Source organism: Triturus cristatus, chromosome 3_2 (assembly GCF_964204655.1).
Source record: "Triturus cristatus chromosome 3_2, aTriCri1.1, whole genome shotgun sequence".
Classification (NCBI taxonomy): domain Eukaryota; kingdom Metazoa; phylum Chordata; class Amphibia; order Caudata; family Salamandridae; genus Triturus; species Triturus cristatus.
The window spans coordinates 895,826,391-895,851,629 of record NC_140584.1 but is presented as its reverse complement, the minus strand read 5'-3'; the positions used below and the strand labels follow the sequence as shown (position 1 = coordinate 895,851,629).

Below are 25,239 nucleotides of genomic sequence, written 5' to 3'. Positions count from 1 at the left end.
CTATTATCATTATTATCATCCTGATATAAATTGGTGTAGCAAGAACCAGTGAGTTTGGAGGCAGGATTGGGTCTAATTTTATGTACATTGACACATATTCTTGGGGGATTTTATCGGCAGTCGAGCCCTGGTTTTAGCAATCCTTTTCTAAATCTGGATGTATTTTACTTCTTGTATATGCAAGGTGTTTTGAATTTCGGGTTGATATCTTTTTTTTTTTCATGTATTAGATGTGTAAATGTAATCTGTTTTTTGACAAAAAAAAAAAATGAAATACATTTTGCCCCTACTTTCTAAAACCGTCTTTTTTTAATACTACAGGTGTGGAAGTTGGTCCCCAGCCCAATGGAGTTATTAGAGCGGATATTTTAGAGAAAATGAGAAATATTATCAAACATGCCCTTGATTTTGTCAAGCTATTTAATGAAGGTATGTATCTTCCAGGAGAGAACCTTAGTACAGCTTCAAATGCAATAGACGCTTTCAGTTTCAAAGTGTTTAATTTAAGAAATATTAAAATGCTTTCCTGCCATAGACTAACATTTTTCTCAGTAATCATGTATTGGATTCTAGTATATTCAATCACAAATGAGATACAAGGCCAGATGTACGAAGTAAAATTGCATGCGCAAAAGGGTTTGCGACCCGTTTGCGCATGCAATTTTAGTATGGGACATGTACTTACACTATTTAGCGAGTCGCAAATAATTTGCGGCTCACAAAATAGTGTATTGCAACTCTGTTAGGAAGGGGCGTTCCCTTCTCAATAGCGACTGCAGACCCATGTATGAATGTTTTACGACCGCAATTGCAGTCGCAAAACATTCACAAATTACCGCCCTCTTCAAGAGGGTGGTAATGAAGACGCAAATGAGAAGGGGTCCCCAGGGGACCCCTTCCCCTTTTTGACTGGCTCTGAAAATATTTTTTTAAGGGCAGGCAGTGGTGCCTGGGTTAACTGCCTGCCCTTAAAAAATGAAACGAAAGCCTTTCATTTTTTTTTTTAAAGCTGCTTTATTTAAAAGCAATCACAGACATGGTGGTCTGCTGAGCCCTGCAGGCCACCATCCCTGGGAGGGCCTTTCATTCCCAATGGGCTCGCAATTTGTGAGAGGCTCATTAATATTCAAGAGCCTTGCAATTTGCGACCCCATTGGGAATCGCAAACAGTGTTAAACACACTGTTGTACATGCAAAATAGCACCTTGCAAATTGCGAGTCGCAAAAGACTTGCAATTTGCGAGGCACTATTTTGCGCGTCGTACATCTGGGCCACAGTATACTAATAAAAATCAAGTAATCATTATTATTAACTGTTAGAAATGGGGGTCTCTAGTTGGCAGTGGCTTGCACCTTGTCCAAGTAGGGACCCTCCCTTCTAGTCAAGTTAAGGGAGTTACACACCCAGATAACCCCTGATCACTCCCTTGGTAGCTTGGCACGAGCTGTCAGCCTTATCTCAGAGGCAATGTGTAAAGCATTTGTACATAACACACATAGTAACACAGTGAAAACACCACACCAGTTTAGAAAAATAAAGTATCTTTATCTAAAACAAACAAGATCAAAATGACAAAAATCTAACATAGACAACTCAAAATATGACTTTTAAAATGTTTCAAGCACTTCTTTCCACAGAAATCTATGGATGCATGATTTCTACACAAAGTAACTCAAATGCATCAAAATCCACAAGTTAAAACAGCCACAGAGGAGGGAAGTGTCAGAAAATGCAGCGATAAATCAGTTCCTGAGTCCTTGGGGAGGCGATGCGACAGTTCTGCTGAACGCAGCAGAAGTGGTGTTTCGAATCCGCACTGTAGGGGGAAGTGATGGTCGATTCTGGTCTGCAGGTGCTGCGTCAGAAAAACCTGGCGCACAGGTGTGATGTGTGGAAATCCAGAACGCGCTGGAGGTTGATGCAGCGTTGGCAGCGAGAAGCTGTGTCTATTCCTTCAGCCACGCTATTTCTTCAGCTGCGGTCCAACAATGCATCGTTTCTTTTAGCCGCACAGCAGGGCCTTTGTCGGAGTCAGTGCGGTGGATCGGACTTCGGAGACCGGTGCATTGAACTTGGAGTGATGCGGTTCGTCAGGCTGCTGACAGGCGCTGCATTAGTTTCTTCGGCTGCACAGGGCTGTGCATCGGGATTTTCCCCACACGGTAGTGCTGCATCGGAAAATACTGCTGCAAGAAGGGCGAAGCATCGCTTTTGTAGATTTATTTTTTCTTTTTTTAATTTGATTAACAAAATTGTAACAGCAAGGTTACATAAATACATTAGATAATGACAAATTCATTAGTTTGATCATAAATAGAATGCAACAGCAAAAGATCGCCGCAGATTACAGATACATTACGGCCATTAAATAAATGCCACTTGAACATAAAACACAGCAGCTATTATTTATTTAAACAAAGATACCCAGATCGAAAACCGCTCCCAAATCCTCCTCCCTTTACTTTTAGCCCTCTTGCGCTTTCGTTCATAAAGTGCTTTTTCTAAATTGTAAACATATAGGAAGCGTCCATTCTATTGCTGAAAGGTCGGGGTGAAGGATCGAGCCAAGCCACAAAGAGTCTAAACACCGCCATAGCTATAAAAATTAGCTCTACCCCAATAGCTGTATTTAATTCATCCACCCCCAACAACATAAGATGGTGTGACGGGGATATATTCAATTTGAGCACTTAGAGAACTTAGCCTAGAAAGCCTGCAATTTCTAAGCCAACTGTTTTTAGGCTGGGGCAAGAGGGAAACATGTGACCAGGTCTGCATTGGATGCATGGCATCTAGGGCAGCGAGTCCTAGCCACCCGTCCGATTTAGTAATTTTAGCTGGTGTTGTATACAAATCAAAGATTGTTTTATAATTTTGTGTTTGAATGTTTGGCAAACACAAAATTGACCCTCCAGCTTGAGTGTTTTCAGGCACCCAGAATCCAATAGATCGAGCCCCGCCCGCCATTTTTCATCATGCTTATCCAAATCATCTGAGACCCCTTCTAATAGACAGCCATATAATTGCGAAATTATGGAGATAGTGCCTTTTGTTAACATTTCCATCAAGGGGATCTGCGCAAAACCAGATACACCCCCAGCCTTTTTCAATAGGAAATCCCTCAGCTATAAATATTTTAAAAAGTCCTTAGGCCCTATATTAAATCTGTCACTAACCTCCTCAAATGACGCAGTATGGTTCCCGTGAGTAGATCCCCAATCCTACCAAAGCCCACTTGTTCCCATCTAGCTAAACCGTTGCCCTGGAATATTCGTGGGAGTTGATAATCCCTAAGCATGGGAGTATACCAACTATACCTATCAACCGAGCTCGGCATAAAAATCTTTAGCAGGCAGCCCTTAGCGACTGTCCCGATCAGTAACTCATAAATTGAAGGCACATATCCTGCCTTCCCCCTTCATTTGCCTTATTATTAAATGAAGGGCCATATCATTTCAGTGCTGCTGCTAGATAGTATAATTTAAAGTTGGGGAGCCCCCAGCCCCCCTGTATCTGGGTGAGCACAAAAATGAATTTGCCCTCCTAGTCTTCCCATAAGCCCAGTTGAATCTAGCTACCATTCTTTCAATTACTTTAAACCAGTCGTTATCAACCTCCAAAGGAATAGTGCGGAAAACATACAATAACTTTGGCAGAAACATCATTTTGACAAGAATACGTTTCCCCATTATTGAGAGTTTTAAGCTATCCCAACGGCTAAAATCCTTCATAGTCTTTTCAATAATAGGGATTATATTTATATCAACTAGGCGTTCTACTTACGCTGTAATACTGACCTTCCTCTACTATCCTACTATTGGAGCCAGGCGTATGTCTATTTATCACTATCTGTGTTTTGGCTCTATTTAACAAATACCATGAATTAGTGCCAAATTCTTCGGTTATCTTTTCCACAGAGTGGACAGCCCTATCTGGATCGCTGGTAACTATTGCCATGTCATCGGCATAGGCCAAAACTTTAGTATCCCAGCCCTGCAGACTGACGGGCACGATATCCAGAGAGGCTGCTAACCTCCTGAGAAGGGGATCAATGGTATAGAGCAACTAACAGAGGAGAGGCGGGCAGCCCTGTCTTGTTCCCCTCTCTATCGGAAAGGAATTCCGACTCACCTCCCATTATTTGTAATCCAGCTATAGGACTGCCATTGGCCTCCATAACCTGCTAGAGGTTATCACATGATACTCCGTAGAAGGCCTTCTCGGCGTCCAGCAGGGCGACCCCCGTGGGTTCTGTAAGGACCTCGGTGGCATCAAACAATGAAATTACTCGCCTTACATGAATCGAGGTCCCTCTCTCTGGAATAAACCCATGCTGCCGGACCAACGCTAGTTGATATATTAAACTACCCAACCGGCTGGCAAAGAGTAGAGCTTAACATCACTGTTTAGCAATGTGATTGGCCTCTAAGAGACCAAGGCTGGAGGTTCCTTGCCTTTTTAAAAAAAGATAATTGCTTTTGCAGTACCCTCAGACCATACAACGCAAACCTCATAGAATTCCAAAGGAATAGAATCCGTTCCTACCGCCTCTCCAGATGGGAGAGCCTGAAGTGCCACTTGAAATTCTTCTGGTGAAATATCTGCCCCTAATAGAGACATCGCCTCCTGGGTAGTTTTATCACATGTCACTAAGTCCAAATGTGCCCTAGGACACTCTATGGGGGAGGCTTTATAAACATCAGTGTAAAATTCCCAAAATGCTTCTCTAACATTAGCGGGTCTGTTACCTTGCTGCCTTGCATTTTCCTGATCTGACTAATATGCCTAGCTGCCTGCTTTTGCCTTGACTTGACTGCAAGGAGTCGCCCCACACGTTCATTGAATTCATAGCACTCCTGATCTTTAGCCATGAATTTCCCAGCGATCTTCCCAGCTGTAAATTTGTTCAAGCATGCCTTGGTTATAGCTATCAAGTTCAGCACGGGGTAAGGCCTCTCCCGATGGCCACAGCACCGACCAATTCGGGCTCCAGAATATTAAGCTTTTGATAAAGTTCTTTAATCTGAGCCCGACCCAACTTCTGTTTGGCAATACTAAACCTCAAGGTTTCCCCTCTTACACTGGCCTTGAAAGCATCCCAGATCATCCCAGGAGAAGTTCGAAATACCCTGGAATCCAGCCCTTTATATGGCTTACAGACACTGGGTCCGACAAAAGAGCCCTCTCAAAGGTCAATTTTCTAGACACACTTCTTAGTCCATTAAGAGTTCCAAGACAATTGGGTTGTGGTCAGACATTCATTTTGGAAAAGCCCCCCTAACCAAAACTGGTGAGACCAAAAAATAATCCAGCCTAGCGAATTTACTGTGGGGGACTGATTAATAAGCGTATCCAGGCTCAGGCTCTTTCAGGATAGGCCAGACATCAATTAGGCCAATGTCATTCAAACAGTCACTGAAAGATCTAAATTATTGCGGTTTGCACCCAGCACGGCAAGCTTCACTGCCCCAGGGCCCCCTCTCGAACCATTTAGATTAAAGTCCCCACAAACTATATACAGAGCAGGCCAAGATGGTAATTCAGTTGCTAAGAAATTGAGCAGACAAGGGTTATCCATGACTGGGGCATATATCGAACATAGTGAAAAAGAGCTGCTGACAACTTTACACTTCATTTTTACCCATCTCACAAACCTGTCTGCTGCCTTTCGGCCGGGAGTGACAGTATTTCCTTTAACTAGGATGCCGACCCACTTGGTCCTGCTGTCCTGAGTTGTGTGACATACTACATTCAGCCCTAAGGAGTTCAACAATGCACTATCATTCTGGACGATATGGGTCTCGTGCAGGCAGTACACAATACACATCTGCACTTAAAAATGTAAGGTCCTCTTGAACCCGTCTCCTTTTAAAGTTATCGTTTAGCCAACTAATGTTGATAGTAGCAATGCGGAGCTTAGCCATCCCCCACAGATATTGTCCTGACTACAAACATCACCCACCAAAGTTTAACAGGTCCCGAACATGGACCCCACCCCACAGGTTTAGCTTGAACTAGTCTCAAAAAGTCCTGTCTGTCAAAACTCTAAATAGCATTACTCTGGCCGAATTTAAAATCGCACCACCATCTTTCCTTTCATGTCACAAAATAAACAATCAAACTTTGAAAAACTTGCTGAATTTTCAACACCATATCACCCATCCTCATTTCCCCCACCCTACCCCACTCCGAATCCCCCTAAAACCCCTCCACCCAGCCTGCCCCCAGAGCCAATTCCCCCCATACCCCGACTCCCCCCCACCACTGGAGACAGCCAGACCCGCAAGGGTCTGTGTGATGGAGACTGGTATCGGACAGTGCGAGCCCCCCCCGCCCCCCCTCCGAGGCCATCCTCCGCCACCACCCCACACCAGCAAGATAAAGTGAAACTAAGGAAAAAAAGAGAAAAAAGGGAGAGAGAGGAAAAAAAGGCCACAAAGACTTCTGCTCATAATCCAGGCAATCTTAAACCATACTAAGGGCCCTCTTCTCCACAAATTCCGAATTGATCCTATATAAAAACCAGCAAACAATAAGAAAAAAAGCTATAATTAACTAAATTTAACACTTTGCAGGAAGACCCCCAATGAGCTAAACATTGTTTTTATCTGCCGATGCGCCACACAGGTATTCTCTAGCTTGGATTTCAGAGGTAAAAAACTTAATGGACCCTCTGACTATTGTTTTTATTCTGGCCGGAGCCAGTAAATGGGCTTCAAAGCCAGCATCTTGAAAAGTCTTAATCACTTGCCGAAGGCGCCACTGGCGCTCTACCGTTGAATGGCAAAAATCAGGGCAGACAAAAAAAGAGGATTCTCTGTATATCTGTTGTGCCTCTGGGTGGGCCTTCTCAAAGATGGCTTGTCAAAGTGAAAAATTGCCAAAAAGAAACTAATAAAGCCCTTGGCTGCCTTTGATCTCTACTACCCTGGATAGGCTTATGCCAGGCTAACGGAAACTGGGGAGTCCTCTGGATTTCTGACTCACAGTTCCACCCTGAAAGTTCGGGAAAAGCGCTCCTGAGAAGGTCCAGCATAAAGGATCGAATATCGTCTCCTTCCAGCCCTTCCTCAATCCCATGAAAGCGGAGATTGTTCCTTCTCTGCCGGTTTTCCAAGTCCTCAATCTTCCACAGGACATCGGTCAGTTGGGCATCGTGCGACTTAACTTGCTCCTCCACTGTTGCCATATCAGTTTCCACAGCAGTGGTCCTTTCCTCAATGCAGTTAAGCTTCTCACCAATCTCTGAGCAACCCTTCCCAATCTTCCTGATAGCGCCTTCCAGCTTTTTTGTTGCCTGCCTAGCTTTTTTGCCTTTTGTGCGGGTCTCAGCACGATGTAAGATGGCGAGGAGGCAAGATGGCGAGGAGGCAAAATGGCAAGGAGGCAAGATGGTAACCCCGTAGGAGTACCGCGGCGGAGCACCAACTTCTGGCTCTCCTCTCCCCGTCATCCTACCTTACTGATCGACGAAGCACTGATCGGTCCTGGCGGGGCCGTCTTGATCGGCTTGATGCTGGCTTTAACCCTTGGTGCAGCATGGTTGTGGAGCGAGGATCTGCCTGCATTATAGAAGCCTCAAGGAGCTGTACTGATGTGTTAGATGGGATCCTGGAGCAGCTGACCCGGACGTACTGCATCGCGCTCAGAAGGTGGGCAGGCCTCGCCAGTAGAATCTCCGGTGCAGTCGCTTACCACGGATTAGATTCTGTTTTGCTGTGTGTTACTTACATTATGGCCCCTAAAGCTGCCAAAATTACAAAGAAGAAGGGAGACGCGCCATTCATTTCAGTGCTGGCTGCAGCACCGGCACTGGGATCAAGACAGGAGTCTCCGCTAGATCATGCAGGCAATGGTGCAGGTAAGCCTATAGACTCTCGCTCTGTTAAAAATCGGGCGGAAAGTTTGGGTGTTGGGAGAAGGAGGAACTTGCCAGATCGCTCATTGATTACAGCTAAAAACCTGGGGTGTTCTTGGCTCCAGAGGCAGGGATTTCCGGTCCCAGCAAAGAAAACCAACTTCATTTTACAATAAAAAACACAGTGATGGGCCCAACCCCCCAGAAGATTGCAAAAAAGTTTGATATTGACGAGACAGATGTGGGCTCTGCCTTAGCTCCTGCTGATTTGTGTGGGGGATCCCTGGAGCTGCTAGAGATGCCTGAAGTGGCAAATAAAGTGGTATCATTGTCATGGGCATTGGGGCAGCCCTCACAAATGGTGGCAGGAGATCAGGGTGAAGTGGCTAGTAATCCCACTGAGACCTTGCAGGTGACCGCTGGAAATATTTTCTATGCATGCTTCCCGATCTGTTACTCCAGAACGAGCCAGGGATGGACTCGAGCATAACATAGGCATGCTAGCTGGGACACTCCGGATCTTACATCTGAAAGGGGCGACAAATTTTTCTCCCTTACCGACGGTTCAGGCTCAGAAGACTCTAATTCTTGTCTAAGCGAGGCCGGGGGCAGCTCCTCAGCTTCTGTCTCCAGCATACTAGAAGCACCTGAAACAGCCTTTAAATAACAAAAGCACCGGAAGAGCTCCAATGGCAACATAGACTTCCGAAAAATAGAGATAAACCTTCTGTTGGCGGTGGACTAAAATAGGACTACTCTCACACAAATATACTTGGGATGCCAGAAGCAGCGAAAGCTGTGACAGAGTCGGGCTCTTCAGCATCGCAGGCTGTGGGGGACGCAGCCTTAAACCCCGCTCTGGCCTTGATATTGGAGTCAATTAAAAGCATTGCGCTTTTGTAGGTTTTATTTGTTCTTTGTAGATCTTTGCAACTGGAACAACCTCCAGGGACCCAGAACTGGCTTTGGCACCACAAGGCAGGTCAGAACTCCCAGCAGTGGAGTTCAAGGATGTTGCAGGTGAAGTCTTTGTGTCCCTGAGACTTCTTAACAGGAGGCAAGCTCTACATCAAGCCGTTGGAGACTCTTCTTAAGCAGGAAACCACAGCAAGACAAACATTTATTCCTTTACACTGCCCACAGACAGAATCAGAAACTGCATGCCAACCCAGCAAAGGCACAGTACTCCCTCTAGCAGCTCTTCTTGGCAGGGTCCTCTTAGTCCAGAAGTAATCTAAAAGTCTGAGATTTTAGGTCTAATACTTGTACCCCTTTTTCCCTTTGAAGTCTTCGTAAGAAAGTCTCTCCTGCTCAGTAAAACCCATTCTGCCCTCCCTGGTCCAGCCAAGCAACAGGGGATGGAGAATGCATTGTGAAAGGCAGCCACAGCCTATTGATGTGTTAGTGACAACTCCTCCCACTACTCTAGCCCAGGAGGACTCTTCGTAAGAAAGTCTCTCCTGCTCAGTAAAATCTGTTCTGCCCTCCCTGGTCCAGCCACGCAACAGGGGGTGGAGACAGCATTGTGAAAGGCAGCCACAGCCTATTGATGTTAGTGACAACTCCTCCCACTACTCTAGCCCAGGAGGACTCATCAGCATATGTACGGCACACCTCAACTCACTTTGTGTGAATGTCTGGAGTGAATGCATGAACAGGCCCCTGTCAATCTAAACCAGACGTTGATTCCACAGGCAGGCAGAGGCACAGGATGGTTAAACAAGAAAATGCCCACGTTCTAAAAATGGCATTTTCAAACACTCAGTTTAAAAACCACCTTTACTTAAAGATGTGCTATTAAATTCTGAGCTCAGGGAGCCAAACTCCAAATCTCTCGCTGTTCCTTATTGAAAGTTACACCTGTAAAGTGTTAAAAGGTAGCTCCAATGATAGGCTATCGCAGAGCTAGTCCTTGCAATAGTGAAAATGAAATACACAGTAGTTCACTATCAGGACATGTAAAACGCACCAGTACATATACTACCTATCACATATACTGCACCCGGCCCATTTAGAGGTGACTTAGATGTAAGAAAAGGGAAGTTTAGGGCCTGGCAAGGGGTGCCCCTGTCAAGTCGATATGGCAGTAAAAAACTATGCATGCAGACACTGCATTGGCAGGTCTGAAATACATTTGAAAGGCTACTTGTGTGGGTGGCAAAATCACTGCCGAAGGCCCACTAGTAGAATTTGATTTACAGGCCCTGGGCACACACAGTGCACTTTACTAGGGACTTTCCAGTAAATCCAATATGCCAATTATGGATAATCAATCATAATAATGACAATTTATACAGGGAGTGCTTGCACTTTGGCACTGATCAGCAGTGGTAAATTGCCCAGAGTACCGAAACCAGCAAAAACTAAATCCAGCAAACAGTCAAAAAACTACAGGAGGTAGAGGCATAACGACATGGGAAACCATGCAAAGGATGCCAGGTCTAACAGTAACTATAATAAAAATAACTGTACTGTATTTGAATCAATAGACAGCTGCAATGGGAAGATAGAGAGCGCATTTCATGTAATTGTAATTTGATTTATGTAGTGCTTACTACCCCTGAAGGGGCGTTGAAGCACTTTATGGCGAGTAGCATGCTACTCTGGTGCTCTCAAGAACAATTAAATGCATTTACTTCCATTATTTTGTGATATCTTAAAACCAGGTAGGTGTGATCATTAGTGGGGGCTATGTGGTTTCAGGTGAATGGATGGTGAGATAGATAGGTTGGTGGAGATTAGGTAATGTTAGATTAAAGGGAAAGAATTTTAAAGAGGCAAAGGTGTGAACTATGAAATGAGCCAATTGCAGAAGGATTGTGGCAGGCAGGCATGACACTGAGAGGAGGATATTCGCAGAAATAGAAGGTATGCAGAGGATGGAAGGTAAGAAGAGGGTCACTCTGAAGAAAGAAAGGAGAGGAATCAAGTAGGAGTAAGTCGAGGTCAATTTTGCATGCAGGATTTAGTGGAAAGTGGGAGAAGGCTATATGAGTTAGCATTTAGAGAATGTAAGCTATTAAGAAACAACTTTACCCATAGTATACCATATCTGGGACAGACAGCTTAAACATGTGATTCAGAGAGTACATAACATTTAAACACAAAAAGCATGAGCCTGCTGTATCCAAAGCCTAGCGCAGCTCTTTTAAACATAGTTTGGAGGATTCCAACCTTGGAACAGGGTCTGTACGCTGCACAAGGGGAGTTGGCACGCAAACAGATAGGTCAAATTTAAAGATCTTCCCTCATTCTTCTGTACATAGAAGGTTTTTTCACTCACTCGTCAAAAATGAGTTCTTTGGTACTGGCTGGGAGTCTCACTAATGTGCAATCAGATTTATACCCTTTATTGTACCTAATCCTTTCACAAGTGTATGTTGTGCTTGTTTGTGTATGTGACTATTGTAGTATATGCATTATATGTATAAGCATGGAATGATGAAGGCCTGTGGGTTCGATTTTGGATGTCCAGGCAGTGGCGGTTGGTGACACAAAAATATGGTGAGGGCGCTCTCACTACATACATTGAAACGCACACACACATACATTAAAGAACTACATTAAAACACCACAAACACATTAAAATAAACATTCAAGAAACAAAAAATAAAACTAATTTACTTTATCCTGCAGCAGGTCCTCGATGCTCTCCAGTCCATGGCTCCAGACTCCTCTGAGTGCGAAGGTGACGTCACACAGCCAACTACATCTCATGCTGTTTAGCAGCATGAGCGAAGCATCTGGAGTGGCTGGAGCAGGCTGCCTCAGTGCTCCAAAAGGTACTAGAGGCTTGTGCCTGCTCTTCAACCCAACTGTCTAAGACAGCTGGGTTGGAGAGTTTGAATTACACATGTCAGTTTGGCCAGAGCAAGGTAGCAGGCCAAACCAGCAGGCGCAATTCATACTGAAGGGTCCACTCGTCATTTCTGCCAATCAGCAGCAATGACGCAGTGACCCTGCCCTATCTTCTCTGTTCGGCAGAAACCTGTAAAAATAAATCCTTTTATTACCATTTTATTTTTCCAGCTTTCTGCACAGCAGTGTGGGGGTGTGGTGCTCCTCCGCTGCTATAGAGGAACCAAGCGTGCAACGCCCATTGGGATCAAAGGGCTTTAGCCCCCACGTCGTGTGTGGCAGCCTGGGCTGAGACAGCTTCCCGGGCACATACACAGCCGCACCGAGTACTTCACACATCTTTAAAAGACCATTCGCTTGTAAATGAGGCTTTGTTGTTTTTTCACCCCTTCTAGAGCCCCTGCATCTCCACTCTAACTATTGCTGGAAGAGTCAGCCCCCCACGAAAAAATTTCTTAGCCTCCCCCCTGAAATTCGGCTCTAGTTGCACCCCTGAGAGGAACCGCCGCTGCGTCCAGGGTCTGTTTCAGGTGCACAAATTGGGGGTGAAGTTGTTTTTCCAGACTGTGGACGTATATCAGGATGCAGGAGGTGGGATACCTAGCCAGTGAGGACAAAGGAGGGGAAGGCTCTCCCATGGAAATTCAGTTAGGTCCTTCCTGTAGCAGTACATCTTGGTAGATGGTGGAGTGAATGGTGCCCTAGTCTGTTGTTGAAAGTAAAAAGGGTCCTTTAGGTGAGACCAGACTTTTCTCTCTTTCCTGATCACTCATGGTTGTTAATAGCCAGGAACAGATAGCTCACACCTGTTTGTGCCTCTGTAGTGGGTGCTCCAGGCTGGAGACTACCCTGCTGTAAGGGGGCATCACCCCACACAAAGGCTGTGTCCACAGAACTACATGAAGAGGTATTTGAAAGGGAAGCCACCCCAAACCAGTTATCTTGCCTGCCCCTCTTATGCCTGGTCATTTTAAATCTGTTTCCAACAAAACTCAGAACAACGAAAAAAGGGCTTCCCTCCCCCTCCGCACCCCGAATGTTTATAGCCCATCAACATTCTTTCACCTTAGTATAGAAAGCACCTGGTGCATACTGTGCCCTGGGTAGAGGTTTTGGCTGACCTTTCACGGCGTCCTTCCACATCACTACGTGTGTCCGTGTGCCAGTTGCGCTCATGCCGAGGCCAGCTCTGGTGCTCTAAGCAAACAGGAGACCCTACTGCATCACGCCGACTTTTGCCAGCTCCGGTACTCTTTTCAATCGAGATATATTGCTATCCGATCACCGAGACCATCTTTGCATATCCCCATGCACGTCTCCCAGCTCCGCTCACATGTAATTCGCAAGTTCATCAACTAACTGCTCTCCTGCGACCAAGCGGACTTAAGAGTACCTTCTGATATAAAACGTACCTTAAGATTTTATTACTTCCACTAAAATATCTCTACAAGATAAGTTACGTCCTGGCAAACGAACACCTGATTACCAACTATTTGGTTTGAATATAAATAAACATTCCCTACCCAACAAGGAACTACAAAATAGAACAATTTTCTCCAAGGTTCTCCTTAGTTCACACAAATCAAAGATCAACCTCCTGCTATATATATATAAATTTGTTGTGGCTACTCCTGACGAAGGCACCCCGTGCCGAAACGCGCGTCGTGAAGAATTCCCATTTTGCCACTATTTGTAACATATTATGTTGATTTGTATCACTGGAAAATTCATTTTTAGTACATATTGCTATTTTATCATATGTGATTTTATACGTCTTTTTTATTAAAACTGTGAATTGCATTAATTGTTTTTTTTTCATTTCTGTGCTTTATCAATTTGAACTGTTAGTCTTAAACATTGCCTGGGAATTATACCTTCCATTGTGTTTATACCCTGTCCCAGGAATTAAATTATTCCACAGGGGGTCCTTGATACTCACATGTGACCCTACTGCGGTACCACATCCGTCAGCGTTAGCAAACACCCAGCCGCCTGTCCAAAGGCATACATTCCTAGAGAACAGCCCATGCCCGTCCGTGCACATGCGGGAAAGGGAGCTGGCAGGCAGATCAGGTTTCAAAACACCATCTTCTGGAGGGCCACAGACCCTCTAAGCCCCTCTGGACTGCCAGATGCAGATGGCTCGACATTCTGCCGCTCATGGGTGGCTTGTGTCTTCTCCGTGACAGTTCTCTGCCACCACGCCTCAAACATTGCCAAACACAAGTAAAAATAACAAGCATTTGCAATGCAATAGGTTTCGCATTATTAAAGTTTGAGCTATTGGTGTTGCATTATTTAGCAATGCCAATAGCTCAAACTTTAATAATGCGAGACCTATTGCATTGCAAATGCTTGTTTTTCTTGTAGGCAATCGCAGGGTTGATGCCATGACTGAGAGGTACAGGCGGCCTTTCAGATGTAAATGCGGATTTTTCATTGATAATGCGCTCTGTGCTGAACCCGTGCAGCACGCGCTGCCCCGCGAGCGCCACCAGTGATTTAACTGACTCGACCCCGGCCCTACCATTATTTCAGTGGCATCAGTCAAAGTGAAAACCACCAATTTATCTGTAGACCAGTCCTTTGTACTGTGGTAAATATTTCGTTACCGGTACTATTTTTTATGCGGTAAAGTCTATTAAGAATAACTCAGTAAAATGAGAGGCAGAATCCGTGGTATTAGAGGTTTAAAAAAGGCTTTATTCCTATACAAAGGAATACAATTCGAATTGTTGGCGTTCTATTCCATCACCACGAAAGTTCAGGAAGGAAGGGCATATATTATTGACAGGTAATCATTTTTATAGAAAAGGCATTACAGTAAAACAGATGCAGTAGGCGTATCAACTGATAAGGCAAAATAAACTATGCATGCGTAACTAGAATAGGCGTAACTAGACAACGTCATTATACATGATGTCATAAGTGGGTGGATCCATAAGAGAATCCTGCAATGTCAGCAGAAATATTTGGCAGAGATGCGTGCGCAGCCGCATGACGTGTGATTGACGTGCAACTAGAGGGAGAAAGGGACTTGACATTTAGCTCTACATGTGGAGACAGAAGTCTGGGGTTATGTCAACCTAATCCCAAATCATATCTAATATCCTATGTTTAAAGAACAGTGTTATCCAAAAAGAAAGGTCTCTTAGGATAGAATCTTATTCTATACTGACTATACTGACTGTTAGTGCGTGTACAAGCGTCTAAGTGTCTACACGAGATGCGAGGGGGTAGGAATATTCCATGGTAACAGGGCTATGAATTACTTGCATGAGGACAGCGAGGCCTGGCCCTTTGCACGGTAGCTGGAGGAATGTTTACCTAAACTACTAGACAGGAATGCATCGGATGAGGGGCGGAGGAGATAATCTTGAAGGTGAAATACAGTTTTTTGGCAGGCGACGGGCTGGATCAGGCACCGTTAGCCGCGCAAGGAGTAAGACAAAGTTCATGGTCACAGATGCAGGCTCAGACTGGAGCTTTCAGAGGCAGAAGGCAGGAAAAGGCTTGATGACAGAATTCGGGCCTACTCGCCTGAATCTGTAAAATGTGGAAAGTGAACCACATAAAGTCGGTGGCCTTTCATACTTAGGAAAGGAATATCTGACCCATTCATAGTGGATCTGAAAGAGGACATGTTGACGGTGGACGCACATATATTTGCGTCTTCAAAACTGGAGCAGGAGGGAACATACATGTACGTATAGCATGTACATGGAGCCGTTGGGGTCTACGATAGGGGACATAACTGATCACAAAATTCATATTTCCTCATTCCCTCCTTGTCCCCTTCGGACCCTTAGGAGATATCGATCTTCATCAATCCATCGATCTGTTCATATAGCATCATTTGCTCTTCTTTCTTCTTCCGGGATCTCGAACGAAAACTTGGATGTGGGATACACGAGGTGGCACACAGACCACAAATCGCTGGCCCACATTGTAGACCTAAGCAGCAACTGAATAGTATGAGAAAGCCAATACCTAGGAAGGAGAGCATTCTCCATCCCCAGGCTGACAACACGCCCCAGAACCAACCGGACCAAGTCCAGGTGCCTGGATTCTGGTGTATCTGGCTTACAATCTTATGAAGGCGGGTTATGGCTTTATATACTGACGGCGAATTTTCTGGTATGAAAATGCAACAACTTGATCCGATGACCTTACAAGCTCCGCCCCCATCGGCCAGGATGACGTCAAGGACAAGACGATTTTGAAGCACAACAATCCGCATAGCAGACTGCTCTTCTGTTAAATTGCCTAAAGCGGAAATAGTTTCGTTCACTACTGCTTCAAGGGTTCTGGTTAATCTACGTATCAGCTTACTATTAGTGACTGTACCTATATAGGGAAAGAAACCTTTATTGAAATCTGTGTATTTTTCCCATGCTGTTTCAGTGTAATCAACAATTGGGAGATCTCTCTGCTGTCTATTGTGTACTAAATGGGTATTTCTATAATAATCAGGAGGAGCTAGGAAAACAGGTGGTAGGAGGAATGCTATGTAACAGGTACCATCCCAATCTAAAGGTAGACGTATATATGCGGTCTGGCCACATATAAAGTAGGAATGACGAGAAGCTCTAAATGTAGACTTGCCTTGATCACTGAATTTTATTACAGTGGTGCATTTACTATGGGCCATGTGTATGGAGCCATTCTTTCTTATACATAGTTCCCCTTTTACTGGGAATACTGACATGGCGGGCAAGATTGGTGTAGCTTCAGATTCAACGTTCAGGATCATGAGGTTAAGCGTAAAATTACCTAATCCATATACTTCATTTTCTAGATCAGTTCCTGTTCTTTTGGGAAGTCCCTCCTTGTTAGGGTAGCAGACTTTAAGCAAAACTAAGTTCAGGTTTCCCCATACCCAGTTGTCTTGATAAACAGCGGAATTTGAATCTAGGGAATTAATCAAACTAAACCATGCTCCACAGGAGCCATTGTGTGTGAACGGATAGGGAAAGAGGGGCAAAACTCCCTTATAGTTCTGATAGGGAGGGAGTCGGCCACATATCCAACAATTTGTGGCATTGCTGGTTTGATGAGAATGATGTAGCATACTAATGAAAGTGTTATTGCGCAGCGCAAATCTATAGGACAATTCATGTGGAGGTAATTCACTAAAAGAATGTTCTGCAGTTATATTATAAGCACGCTTAGGAATAGGGTAATACATGTGCAATAGGATGCTGACAATGATGATCAGAAGACTTAGAAAAAACAAAATTAATAATGTTACTGTACAAGGACTACGAAATGATTTACAATACGCATGCTTTTTGAGCAGCATTTGATTATTTCTTTCTCTATTCCGGTCCAGAGGATACATGTCAGAGACAAATTCAACCGATTCACCTTGGAGAGGACTTAAACAATCAAATTGTCTGACTTACTGGACCTCAATTTTAGTTTATACAGTTCTGGTTTCGTTAATTCAGCCAAAGGGAGCTTTGAGTCTGTTTGTGAGGGAATACAGGGTTGAGTCTCTACGCTGGATGGTAGTCCATAAAATTTCTTGATATGACTCGAGTGCAACCACCCTTTCCTTCCCTCGATTTTCACAGCTGTCCTTGTGGTAAGTAAAACTAACTTCGGTGACTTCCACCTCGGATCCAGTTGGGTCTTCCGGTCGAAATTCCTGACCAAAACCAGGTCACCAGGAACCACGTCATGGGGCTTCACCTCAGTATTGTCGGGAAAAGCTGCGGATACCTGTGAACGACAAGATTGTAGTGCAGACATCAAGGAAGCCAGGTAATCTGTCAGCATATTACAGTCAACATCAGTGATTTTACGAGGTATAGGCGTCCCCCACATATTTGGTGGTCTACCGAAGATCACCTCATACGGGGATAGCCCTGTTCGAGAATGTGCTACCATTCTCATGTAAAAGAGCGCAACTGGTAAGGCTACTATCCAATCGACTCCTTTTTCTCTACATATTTTGGACAATCTAATTTTCAGAGTTTGATTATGGCGTTCCACGAGACCTGCCGCCTCGGGATGTCGGACACAGTGGAATTTCCATTGGTATCCTAATAGAAGGGAAACGTGTTTCATTAGTTCGGATGAGAACGGCTGGCCGTTATCTGAGTAGACAACACGTGGTAAACCGTACCGTGGGAAGAATTCTCGAACTAACTGTTTGGCAGTAGTCGGGGCAGTGTAATCTGAAACCGGGTATGCTTCTGTCCAACGGGAAAGAGCACAGACAACTACGAGAACATATTTGAATCCTCGACATCGTTCCATCTGGATATAATCCATCTGGAGGACTTCAAAAGCATGATCGGGAGTTTGAAATCCACCCTGTTCTACGGGGATGCTTTTACCTGGATTAAACTGACAACATATCATACAGGTACGAACTTTTTGTTTCGCTGCGGCTCGCAAGTGTTTGTTGAACCAAATGTGTTGAATGCTGTCTAGCATAGCTTTTTCTCCTAGGTGCGCTGGACTATGTATAGTGTTAAGGATGACTTGGACCATTGAGTCGGGAAGAAACCATATAGATTTTTCCTTCGTCATCCATCCTTGATCTGTTTGGATCCCTCCTAATTCAGTCCATTTCTTTATTTCTTCTGGTGTAGCATGTGTCTGTATGTCAATTACATCAAGGGCGGGATCCTTAACTGTCATGCAATGTGTTGGTGTCAGGACTATTGTCTTTGTCACGTCAGTTGTGAGAGTCTGATTCTGAGCAGTCTGTTTAGCTGTTCTGTCAGCTAGGTCATTACCCTGAGAAATGATATCGGTAACTTTTGTGTGGGCTTTGCATTTCATAATCGATATTGCAGTAGGTAAATGAATGGCGTCTAATAGGGCTTGAATGAGGGGTCCGTGTTGGATGTGGGCACCGTGAGAAGTTAAATAACCTCTCTCTCGCCACAGTACGCCGAAGTCATGGACGACTCCGAATGCATAACGTGAATCTGTGTATATGTTGACTTTTTTATTTGTGGCTTGAATACAGGCTTGTGTCAGGGCGATGAGCTCTGCTGCTTGAGCTGACAAAGTGTTAATACAATTTGTTTCAATGACTTCAGTGTCTGTTGTGACTGCGTAAGCGGCCACTAACTCTCCTGTACTTGTTCTCATACATGACCCATCTACATATAATGTCAAGTCTGGATCTGTCAAAGGGATATCTGTCAAGTCTTGTCTGGGTTTCGTCGTGATAGTAATAACTTCGACACAATCATGTGCCAATGGATCTGTTCCGCCTACTGGTAACAGTGTGGCAGGATTTAACGTATTACAACGTCTGATTTCTATGTGTGGCTGAAACAATGTTAATTCGTAACCGGTGAGTCTTGCTATAGTCAAGTGTTGTGTTTGTGTGCGGTTCAAGAGAACCTCTACTGCGTGTGGTACTTGTACTGTCAATTGATGCCCTAACACTATGGCATCGCTTTGTCTGATTGCTAAAGCTGTTGCTGCCACTGATTTCAGGCACGCTGGAAGTGCCTGAGCTACTGGATCTAATGTACTAGAGAAATAAGCACATGGTTTGTGTGATCCTGCTTGTTCCTGAGTGAGTACTGACAAAGCAGTACCTTCGCGTTCTGTAACAAAGAGTGTAAACTGTTTACTGTAACATGGTGTTGCTAGGACAGGTGCTTGACATAAAGCTTTCTTTAAGCTTTCAAAGGCATGTGTATGTTCTGGAGTCCAAGGGAGGACAGTCGATGTGGCTGCCTCCTGTGTTGTCAACTGGATGAGTGGTTTTGCTAGAAATGCATATTGAGGGATCCACTGCCTACAGTATGAAGTGAGGCCTATAAAAGCCCGCACCTCCTTTTGTGTCTTGGGTGGTGGCATGTTAGCAATTAACTGGATGCGATCGGGTGTAAGCTGCCTTCCCTCCTTGGACAGCGAGTGCCCAAGGTAAACAACTCGCTGGACACAGAATTGCAGCTTGGAAGGGGACACCTTGTGCCCCTTGTCGGCCAGAAATTTTAAAACCGTCAGTGACGCTTTTTCACATTCAGGTTCGCTTCGGGCGGTGATCAGCAGATCATCGACATATTGAAGCAAGGTAGTGTTAACTGGCATGTGGATACTGTCAAGTTCTCGTTTCAGTGCTTGGCTATAGATGCTGGGGCTTTCTGTAAATCCTTGAGGTGCGCGTGTGAATTTAAAACTTCGTCCATTTAAACTAAAACCGAATAAATATTGACTCTCTGGATCAATTGGGACACTAAAGAAAGCATTCTTGAGATCAATTACAGTGAAAAACGTTGCTTCTGAGTCAATAGCTGTGAGTAATGAAGAGATGTCTGGGACCACGGGGTATTGTGGTACAATGCATTTATTTAATTCGCGCAGATCAATAACTAATCGGTATACTGGCGGTGCCTTTGGATCCGTTCTTTTAAGAATCGGAATTATCGGGGAATTACATACATTGGAGTCGGTTTCGACAACCACTCCTTGTGCAATGAGCTCGTCAATGATTTGCAGTAAAGCCGTTACAGCATCTGGTGGTAACTTGTATTGTCGCATTCGTGGTAGTACCACTCCTGTCTTTAGTGTGACTCGATATGGTGTAATGTTCATGCAACCAACATCAGTGGGGCCTTGTGCCCATAAATGTGTAGGTAAATTCTGCAGTCGGTGATCCATGTCTCTGGATACGTAGTGACCTTTAAAGTCACGTAAAAATAGTCGTACTCCTTCCGGAGAGCAACATATTATGGCTCCTAGAGCTTTCAATGTTTTTATACCCAACAAGTTTTCTGGACATGATTTAGTAAGCAATAAATCTGTAGTACGTGTTAATGGACCGACTGTAAGTGGAAGAGGTTGTGTTACGTCATTTATTATAGGTTTTCCTGAGAATCCAAGGGAAATATTTTGTGAGCCTGAGAGGGGTGCCCCTGGAACTTCACTGCGTCTTATAGTTGTTCTGCTTGCCCCTGTATCAAGTAAAAACTTTCTGTCTTCCCCTAATAGTTCACTATGTACATAAGGTCCCTCTTGGTCTACAGGAACCTCTATAAGGGGTAAGCCAACTTCCCTCTCTAGGCTATCTCATGAGTATCGCTGATAATCGGGATAATCTGTTTGTGCGTACTGATACATTTGTTGTGTTGTTGCTTGTGTTGCAGCGACAGGCTGCGCTTGTGGTGGTGCTACGATCTGTTGTGGAGCTGTCTGTTGCGGAGCTAATTGTTGCGGAGCTAACCTAGGTTGTGCCTGCTGAGGCAGTTGCTGTTGATTCTGATCCTGTCTAGGTGGACGTGGTCTCTCATGTGTTCTACCTGTGGCAATATTATGTTTCAGGACTGGACAATCGTGTATATAATGACCTGGTTGTTTACAATAGTTGCATGTCCCTTTCGCAGGACTTGCGGAATCACCCTTTTGATGACTATCGGCTGGAACTGACTGTGCAACAAGCATTTTCATTTTTGTATCTTTCATACGTCTTTGTTCATGTTCTTGTTCTTCTCTAATTCTATTGTGGTGATATTGTAACATCTGTAGCATTTGTGATGGGGTATTACCTTGCCAGGTACTTTCGAATTTCAATACTCTATTCTTGACTTGTAGCAGAGAATTTTCAACTAATTTTGTCACAAACAGATGTGGATATGACTCACTACTGGCTTTTATGCCACTATTTATACTAAAACATTTTTCAAATCGGGAATAGAAATCACTAGTGTCTTCATCTGGTTTTTGTTTACAGGCTGAGATTGCACCCCAGTCTTCCTTTTTCGTAGTTAATAAACGTGGCAGTACCTGTATTAGTTATCCTGCTAATGCTGTAGTCTTTTCCCCAAGCCCTGCTCCTGCAGCTCGGGCCTTTTCTTCGTTTTCTAATGCTGTCCAATCTATCTTTTGGTCTCCCACTTCCCATTCCTTTTCTTTGAGTTTCTCATAAACACCGGCTGGTAATAGGACTTTCAATATTTTCATAATGTCGGGGTAGGTATACTCTCCCATTAGTAACATGTCTTTTATCTCACGGTGGAAACCTGCTGGGTCCTTGTCATGGCTAGGTACTACTTTCTTCATTTCTAATAATTCTAGTTTAGTTATAGGCGTGTACACAAACACGCGTGTAAAATTATCACCGGCACCTCTGATTGGGTGCACTTCGCGTAACGGATTCTGTCTATCTATGTGATACATCTTTCTTCCCATAATGGGAACTGGAACGTGTTCTGGGCATACAAAATTTAAATATTGATTTCGGGATTCTAGAATTTCCTTAATCAAATCAGTACCTGACCCTCTCCATATATTCGTGAGTAGTTCTGTCAATATGTCAGGTAAGGGTCCTGGATCGGAGTGTTGGTTTTTATATAATATAAGGAGGTGTTGAATCATGTATATACTAGCTAAACGCTGTTCATATGGGTCTAGATTCAGAAACGTGTGTGCAAGTACATCGTCATTGTATTCGCCGGGACTGTCAGCCCATTGTACTGCGGACCTGGCTAATTCTTGTTCGTCCATGGAATCAAGCACGTGGTACCCCCTTCGATCTCGGAGTAATTTATCAGCGGCTTGGAATAAGTGTTCAGGGGATTTCGTGTTTAGCATAGGGTTTGGAAGATGTCTATGACATTCTGGACGTATTGGGCGTATTGGGTCGTTAAAACCTCTGGTATTATTATGGGATCTTCCTCTACCTACATAAGCTATTGTATCTACTTGGTCTGATTCTTGCTCCTCCTCCTCTCTGTTTAGGTCAGCGGCGTCTATCTCTAATCTTTCTTCGTGTATTCGTTCTACTTCTTTGCGGATCTTTCGGTACATAGCTACTATACATAACTGTTTATCATGTCTCCCTTCTGATATATTCTGGCCCCAAGTGACAAGTTTTTGCATTTCTTCCGGATTTACCCCAGGCCGGTCTTGATTTCTGATTACACAGTTTATAAGGAAACGTAACAGTTGTCCCTGTACCTCCGCTTTCTGGTACTCCATGGCTCTGCTAATACTTTCAGGACCTCGTCCTGACTGGACAAAGTGATATATATTTTCTAAATGTGTAGCCATTCCTGGTAGCTTCGTTAAATATATTGCAGCTCGTCGAATACGTAATGAGGACAGCAGCATTTCGTCCCGTTTACCGGGCCCAGGATCATATCTACAATCTACTAGAAGTTCCTTGAGCATGTCGGGGGTTGCTAATTTGGGCGTACGTCGGTGTGCTAATTCTCTAAGGGAAAATTTATTTCCTCTGGGTGGCGTAGAAAAAATGTCTGTTGTACCTCCTGTAGCACCATCTGGGGTGCTGGACGTGAAAGGATTTGTTGAAGGTGAGACAGCAACCGTCGTTGCGGGAAAAGCGGTAGAAACAGATGCGCTTGTCGGAATGTGTGTCGAAGCTTGTTGTTGTGGAGGTACAGACGGAGAATCTTGGCGATGCACATCATCGGCAAGCGGTCTATGTGGTGCGGTATTAGCATACTCGGGAGCTGCGTCATCTAAATAAGAGGAAAGGAAAACATCTTCTGCGGTTCTAGGATGCCCCTTGGGATGTGCTTTTATCGGAAACAATGGAGGTGGCAAGTCTTTTGGTATTTCCGGAGTAGCCTTAGGTAACCCTTCGGCCAGAAGTGGATACATACCATTCATAAGGGCGTTTCTTTGTCTGTCTACTTGTTCTGATTTTACTCGGGTACCTTCCTCAAGTAATAGATTTTCTCGGGTTTTATTTGAATTCTCTCTACCTTTCTCTTCCTGTCTGAGTGCTTTTTCCGTACGTCTATATGATTCTTTACGCCATAATTCAATGGCATCTTTCTGCGACTGTCTGGCTTTCTTTTTCCATAATTCTTCTTCTACTCTCATGATGCAATCTGCATCCCAGGTCCCCGCTGCGGGCCATCTCTGACTCTCTGGTAAGCCTTTGGTGTAGTCTACCCATAAATCAAGAAATAATACGGCATCTAGGCCATGCTTATGATACATAAAGTACCCTGGAGTGTCCCTAGGTGGGATGGGAACAGCTTCTTCAAGTACACCTTTTCTAGTTTTGATCTGTCTTAGTTTCGAAAAGAGCGGCATTTTTAGACCTTATTACTAGAACACACTTTATACAAGAAAACACAATAATGAACAGTCATTCACACCACAATATATAGAACGTATTTAAAACATTTAACACTTAACAGTTTTACGAACAATGATAACTAATAGAAAACTAGTTACTGACATAATACTGACACTAGATAATACTTATTTATACTTATTCATACGCAAAACATACTATATATATACTGCTAAACAGTACAGATACACTGCTAAAACAGTGCAGACCGGATTTGTGTACCCAAACCCGTCTTGACCGGCACAGACTATGTGCACGTTAAATGCCTCCCCGGTAATGGTACTCACCGGGTAGCTCGGAACGGAAGGCCTCGGAACGGAACTGAAACTGGACTGGACCGGACTGGACTCGGAACTTCGGAACCTGGCGGGTCTCTGTATACCTCGGATCTTGCTCTCTCAGCTAGGCTCTGGTCGGGATACTTCGCACTTCTCACCGCCTCGTCTGGGTGTTGATCGCAGCCTCAGTCGTCCCCGCTTGGCCGGAGGGAGATACAGGAAATCCTGCAGATACGCGTTTTTGTCCGTTCAGCTGTGGCAGGAGACCGGGCCTGCAACGCACCGCCGGCGCGTGAGATGAGAAAGTGTCCCTGTTCGGGCGCCAATTTATGTGGTAAATATTTCGTTACCGGTACTATTTTTTATGCGGTAAAGTCTATTAAGAATAACTCAGTAAAATGAGAGGCAGAATCCGTGGTATTAGAGGTTTAAAAAAGGCTTTATTCCTATACAAAGGAATACAATTCGAATTGTTGGCGTTCTATTCCATCACCACGAAAGTTCAGGAAGGAAGGGCATATATTATTGACAGGTAATCATTTTTATAGAAAAGGCATTACAGTAAAACAGATGCAGTAGGCGTATCAACTGATAAGGCAAAATAAACTATGCATGCGTAACTAGAATAGGCGTAACTAGACAACGTCATTATACATGATGTCATAAGTGGGTGGATCCATAAGAGAATCCTGCAATGTCAGCAGAAATATTTGGCAGAGATGCGTGCGCAGCCGCATGACGTGTGATTGACGTGCAACTAGAGGGAGAAAGGGACTTGACATTTAGCTCTACATGTGGAGACAGAAGTCTGGGGTTATGTCAACCTAATCCCAAATCATATCTAATATCCTATGTTTAAAGAACAGTGTTATCCAAAAAGAGAGGTCTCTTAGGATAGAATCTTATTCTATACTGACTATACTGACTGTTAGTGCGTGTACAAGCGTCTAAGTGTCTACACTAGATGCGAGGGGGTAGGAATATTCCATGGTAACAGGGCTATGAATTACTTGCATGAGGACAGAGAGGCCTGGCCCTTTGCACGGTAGCTGGAGGAATGTTTACCTAAACTACTAGACAGGAATGCATCGGATGAGGGGCGGAGGAGATAATCTTGAAGGTGAAATACAGTTTTTTGGCAGGCGACGGGCTGGATCAGGCA

The 25,239-nt window shown here is 44.3% G+C and overlaps 1 protein-coding gene across 2 annotated transcripts in view; it reads left to right on the top strand.

Annotated features, from left to right (window-relative positions):
* ASPA (aspartoacylase) overlaps positions 1 to 25,239 on the top strand; it is a 167,453-nt gene that overhangs the window by 102,753 nt on the left and 39,461 nt on the right. For both annotated transcript variants that reach the window (XM_085649330.1, XM_085649329.1), the window contains one exon: positions 322 to 429. In XM_085649330.1, coding sequence (XP_085505456.1) covers positions 322 to 429 — 108 coding nt within the window. The remainder of the gene's footprint in view (positions 1 to 321; positions 430 to 25,239) is intronic.